The 6,159-nt window shown below is 49.0% G+C and overlaps 1 protein-coding gene across 2 annotated transcripts in view; it reads right to left on the bottom strand.

Annotated features, from left to right (window-relative positions):
- Nucleotides 1–1,329: 1,329 nt before the first annotated feature.
- Nucleotides 1,330–6,159, bottom strand: part of Septin3 (septin 3) — a 27,588-nt gene continuing 22,758 nt past the window's right edge. For both annotated transcript variants that reach the window (XM_031350452.1, XM_031350454.1), the window contains 3 exons: nucleotides 5,539–5,590; nucleotides 5,166–5,259; nucleotides 1,330–2,643 (listed from right to left, as the gene is read on the bottom strand). In XM_031350452.1, coding sequence (XP_031206312.1) covers nucleotides 2,578–2,643; nucleotides 5,166–5,259; nucleotides 5,539–5,590 — 212 coding nt within the window. In that variant the 3' untranslated portion in view covers nucleotides 1,330–2,577. The remainder of the gene's footprint in view (nucleotides 2,644–5,165; nucleotides 5,260–5,538; nucleotides 5,591–6,159) is intronic.

Here is a 6,159-nt window from a genome sequence, read left to right as displayed (position 1 = left end):
GGGTGGGACAACTCAAAGCCCTGGATCTGGGCCTGGGTGGCACCTGACTGGGTCAGCCCGACAGCTCTCCTGCATCCGTGGCACCAGGGCCAGCTGTCCCGTACTCACACCCTCAGGGCTGGCTCACCTGAGCCCACAGCACCAGGGCCAGCTCTACTGTGCTGTCCAGGTGAGGTGCGAGGTACTCTCTTGCTTCCATGCCCTTGGGGGTGGCTCTCCAGCACTGGCCTGGCAAAGGGTGGGGCCAGCTCTCCTGCTCTTCCACCCTCAGGGTCAACTGTTCCACAGCCATACAACCAGGTCCAGGTCCAGTTCTCCCAAGCTGCCCAGGGGAGGGGCAGGGCCAGCTTTAGCTGTCTGCAGACATCAACAAGGCCCCAGGCAGCAGCTCCAGACCAGGGACATCCGTATGGCCTTTGTTGGTAACATGGGCCACAGACATTGCCATAGACCTTACTGCTGCAAGACCTCGGACACAGACATGGGCCTTAGCAGAAGCATGGGCCATGGCCTTAGGTGGCATCGCAGGACTCTCACATCAGGCTGTTCCTCCCCACCCTGCAGTCTCTAATTCTGCCTCTTTTCATAGCACACAAACCATTCCACCTCTCTCGCTCCCATCTCCACCACACCCTTGCTCATCATAGGCACTTGGGCCTCTGGTTGTTGTCCACCCACCTACACCGCATGGCAGGCAAGCGCTTCTGGGTCCATATCTGGTTTTCTGTGGGTGTTAGGGATCTGAACTCTGGTCTTCAAGATTGTGCGGCCATCACACTTACCAACAGAGCCATCTCCCTGTTCCCTTTTAAATTGTGAGTATATGTGTTTGTGTGCGCATGTGGAGGTTAGAGGACAACTTATGGAAGTAAATTCTCTCCTTCCGCCATGTAGAATCCAGGGTTTAATTCAGATTGTCAGCCTTGATAGCAAGTGCCCTTCCCAGCTGAACTACCTCACTGGCCCCTTTATATTCTCAATATAGTCATAGTAAAATAGCTTTCTAGGCTAGACTGGGCTTTCCTTTATAGACTTGGTCCTTATGACTTGGGGATGGGACAGATGCTAAGAAGTTAAGTAGTTGAGAAAAGCACAGGACCTAGGAGAGTCAGCTCTCCCACTCACTGGGGTCACAAAATTCCAGGAAATGACTCGGATATAGCCTCATGTCACCCAAAAATGAATAAATGCCACATGTCCAATATCTAATATCTGTCGCTACCTCTTGCCTTGCCAAGAGGGTCCCTGGCTCATACCCGACGAGATAGTGTCATTCACGACTGATTTTATCAAGGAACAAGAAACACGAATAAGACAAAGACCAGGCCATTATTGTTCAAACAGTAATGTTTAGTTGTACAACAGAGGCTAGCGACATTTACATGATCAGTCTGGGAAACTAAACTGGAATATCACCAAACATCGGCTGGGACTAATAATATTTTTAAAAAAATGGGTCGCTCTTGCATCCCCTAGGCTTGGGCCTCTTGTTCCATCAGGACTTGTAGATGAATGGCCCACAAGTCGCCAGCCTTTGAGCAAGTTGTGTCCAGGTGGAGATGGCAGCTGGGGTGGCTGAGAGACGGTTCTCTAAAGACACAGTGTATGGGGCAGTGGCAGCCGTTCGCAAACATTCATGCATCTGATGGGGGCTTTGCCCTCCATTGGGTATTTTTCCATTAGCCTATAGTGACCACCTGTGGTCAGGCTAATGCATTGCTCACATTAACAGGGTGGGGGATGGGAGCAGGACTAGTCGGGGGTAGGTGGGAAGAGATCCCTCTTATTGCTAAATGTACAAAAGGGTGCTATTTTTCTTCCTAGGGTATATAGCTGGTGGGTCTGGGGTAGTCCGTGTGTGTTTCATTCCCTTCCTTTTAAAGTTTGGGGATGAGGAAGTCAACTCCAGCAAGCTCTTTCCAGCAAAACCACATCCTAGATGGGCATATGGGTAAACAGGCTGTCTACACACATACTCACTGGACCAGCCACCAGCAGGTTTTTTTGTTTTGTTTTTGTTTTGTTTTTAAATGACACTAGCCCTCTGGCTCCCCATCATGTGTAATGAATCACCCTTATAAATAAATACCTTTAAGCAATGAAGGAGACACCCTTGTCCCACACAGGGGCTCACACGGCTGACCTCAGTGACTCTGACAAGCAGGAAAGTCGCTTTCTTGACCGTTTAAAATAGCCAAGAAAGTACTCATGCAGATGAATGGCTAGAGAGCAAAGCCGGTTCCCTTGAAGACAGTTACAAGCCGCTGGTGCGTGCTTGCAAAGGCAGGAGAAGCTCTTCATGAGTTTCTCCTCCCTACACAAGGGCGGGGGCTGCGGACACAGATAATGGAGCAGGGTGGTGCTGGCGGGGGAACTCCATTCCATTGGGAGGAGAGGAGTAGTTCGCTAAACAGAGGAAGAAGCATCTGTCCTAAAGAGGCAGCTAGCCCCTCCCACCTGCTGAGGGCTGAGAGGGGCTGTGCTGGCGGGCTGGACAAGCGCGGCACTAAAAGGGGCGTGGCCCTGCAGCAATAACAGCTGGGAGGGATGAGGGAGAAGCAGCACTTGAAATGGCCTTCATTCTGCAGTGGGGCAGGGAGTGGCTGGCACAGGTGGAAGGACAGTGCCCAGGAGGCCTTCTCCCTGCAGGGGGAGTTGAGAACGGTTGAGGGTGTGGAGACTGGCAGCAGACACATAACACAGCTCCAGGGAGAGTAAGACCACAGTTTAGGGGAGACAGGCAGCATACTCCCACTTAACCTCTCCGATGCCCACCATCCTTATCCCCTGCTGGCCCGAGGTGCCTAATCCCATGTCGCCACACAGGGCAGCTCACTGGAGCAGTCAGCGAGCTCGATAATGTTGCTACTATTCTAGCCTGACAGCTGACCACTCTTTAGTAACATTATGGGGAAAGGGGGCTAAGGGATGAGGACTAGTGATAGAGCAATCTCCAGGAAAGGCTAAAACCACAGGATAGGGTCACATGATCTGATCATTCCCTCCTCTTCCGCTTAGTCCACTGAATTATGGGTGGGTCTTCTACCGCTTTGGGAGTTTGTTTGTTTTTTGTTTCTAGTGACTGGGCAATAAAGGACTGAGGTCATAAATGCTGGCATTCAGTGAGGACCAGTTCAACACCCAGGCTGGACTGGGAGGTGGGATAGTGGATAGATCAGTTGTAAACAGAATCACGTGGTGTCTTCCCCTTTCCTAAGGCTAAATATGCTTTCCTTAAAGCAGCCTTAGAAACTACAGGGGAAAAAAAAAAGAATAACTTGAATGTGCAAGAAGCAGTAAAAGTATGCATTAATAAATACAGGGCTCCTGAGAAGGCAAGAGAAGACTAGATGTACAGCTGTGGGTATTCCTGGGAACATCTACAGGGTTGGACAGTGAGAGAATGAGGGGAAGGGAGAAGCCAAGAAAGACAGACAAATGAGAACAGAGTAAGTCGGGTTTGTACAAAACAAAGCCACAGAGAAGCCAGCTTAATGCAGACAGAAGGCTGCTAAAAAAAAATGGGGGGGGGGGACCTGTGTTAAAATTTGTCTCAGAAGTCCAGCCACCAAAGAAACTCTATATTTTTTCTGATACTTCAGAATTAGTTCGAGAGTGTAATTTCCTCTACCTAAAGGTTGCTTCTTTTGACCAATATATGTGCTTCCTTGAACAGAACAGGAGCAGCCCAAGCTACCAGGTTCTCCCATTTCCCCAGGCTACTCCCAAGCCAGAGCAAATTTCAGTGGTCAGCTGCAGAAACTGGCTTTCCTAGTCTTCTCTATAACTCTGAATTCTCTTGCAATCTCAGTATGTATTGCCCCATGTTTTTACTTAGGATCTGATTCTTTTAAAATTTATTTTTATCTTATGCATATGAGTGCTTGTCTATGTGTATGTATGTACACCATGCTCATGGAGGCTAAAAGAGGGTGTCAGATTCTCGGGTACTGGGGTCACTCACAGGTAACTGTAAGCCACCAAGAAGGTGCTGCTGGGAACTGAACCTGGGGGCTCCTAAGCACAGAGCCATCTCTTCAGCCCCTAGCTGTGATTCTATCTTAGGACAGTAGAAAGTCAATTTAGGAAGTAAGCTGGGCATGATTTCTAAATATAGAAAGGAAGCTAACATAGATTACTCTGAAAGGAGATAAAAGGTCAGAGACAGGTAGGAAATGGGGCGAATGTATGAATATATGAAGAAAGGAGGCAAAGGCCGCTGGGGAGGGGGAAGAGAAATCAGGAAGAGGAAGCAACCAACCAGCCTGGAAATGGGGCGGGCAGGCACAGAAAACACTGGTTTGCAGCGGTAATAATCCGCTATTTGACAGTGACCCCAACATAGACACAAGGGTGGAGCTCCATTTCCAGACAATAATTCTGCAGGAACCCCTCAGCTTTCTTCTCTGCTCCCCATGAATTTTCTTTCTGTTTTCCCAAGAAGACCTAGCCTTCCTCCAGATTACCTCAACTTACAGCGAGAAGTTGTTCTGAGTGCCCACAGCCCACCACAGGCTGGCTCAGCCACCAGTCCATGAAGAATACTTGCAGCCCCAGTTTGTGGGTGGGTCAGAAGTAAGAAAGAGTTGCCTGTGGCTCACCTGTTCCCAGCATTTTAAAATAAAACCTTCCCCAGACCTCTTGAGTGAGGTGCACAGCTTTTTGTTCTGGAGCACAAGAAAAAAGGAGACAGAATGGAGAGTCATGGAGAACGCAGACTCACAAAGGACTTTCCAGAGAGGGCAATGAAAATACCTCACCCCCCGAGCACACTCATACATACACAAGCACGTGCGCACGTGCACACACACACACACACACAAACACACGCACGCACGCACGCACGCACGCACGCACAGGCACACACAAGCATTCTCCATCACACACACACACACACACACACACACACACACACACGCATGCACACACAGGCACACACAAGCATTCTCCATCACACACACACACACACACACACACACACCATAGACAAAATACTGCACAAATACCAGACAGGCCTGTGGGACAGAGCTGAGAGGAGGAGGTGGCTGGAGGTGGTATCTGGGATGTGTGTGTGTGTGTGTTTGGAGAAGGGGGATATGTATGATAACACAGAGAAGGGCTCATCACGGGTTACTGTCGTGGCTTTCCTCTGTGTCCGCGCTCACCGGAGGGAGGCCTCCATTGTCATTGAGCCTCTTGGCCCTGTAAGTCTCATAGTGGATGTTGTGTGTTACTTCTTTGAGGTCCTGGAGGTGAGTCCTGAAGGGACACAGAGTAAAAAGGAGAAGCAGATATGATGAAGTGTCAAGAGAGGAGAAGGTGGTCTACCTCTGAGGCTAACACATCTCCTTGGTAGACTGGACCCAGTGACTGAGACCCACCCTTGAGGACCAATGTCAATGTTATCACCCATTTGAGAGAGGGGCTAGAACTGGGACAGACAGCTCTGTTAGACACTAGGGAGTGAATCTGAGCAGATGGCCTTTGATCACAGATAATTAAATGTGCCATCTGGGGGAGGGTGGGGGTATACTGTACCTGATGACGAAGTCTCGAAGCAGGGCAAACTCACAGTGGTTGAGGTTTTCCACTGTGGACAAAACAGAAGGAAACAGGCAGGCAGTTCACTAGCCCAGCAGGTAGGCCACGTAACGACAGCGCTAGGCGGGTTCTTATGCAGCCTTGCCTGAGGTTCGGTCCCTAGTGCACCGTTCAGTCGCTAGTGCGCCGGTTCCCTTCCTTCCTTCCTTTCTCTTCCTTTTCTTTTTTGAAAACTGAGCAAATACTTTTAGATCAGATACAATGGATGCAGTACCATTCTAGATGCTGTTGAATGAATCTTAATATAGCAAATACTTTTAAATCAGGTATAATGGACACAGTACCATTCTAGACGCTGTTGAATGAATCTTAATATGGACTGGTTTTGTCCCATATTTTACAAAAATTTAATGTGGGAGTTTAAGAAACCTGTGAAGGCCTGTTATAGTTTCTTTCCTAAAGATAGGATAAAGCTTGAAAGAAGTTAAAACACATAGGACCTAATAACTGGCCCAGCTTCCAGAGGTCATATTCTATCCAGTAAATCAATTTGACAGAGATGGGGTAACTGCTGTCTGCAACCCACTCACCAAGAATTGTGGGAACTGGGGGGGGGGG

This window comes from Mastomys coucha, unplaced genomic scaffold (genome assembly GCF_008632895.1).
Source record: "Mastomys coucha isolate ucsf_1 unplaced genomic scaffold, UCSF_Mcou_1 pScaffold11, whole genome shotgun sequence".
Lineage (NCBI taxonomy): Eukaryota > Metazoa > Chordata > Mammalia > Rodentia > Muridae > Mastomys > Mastomys coucha.
This window is presented reverse-complemented; position numbering and strand designations above follow the sequence as displayed.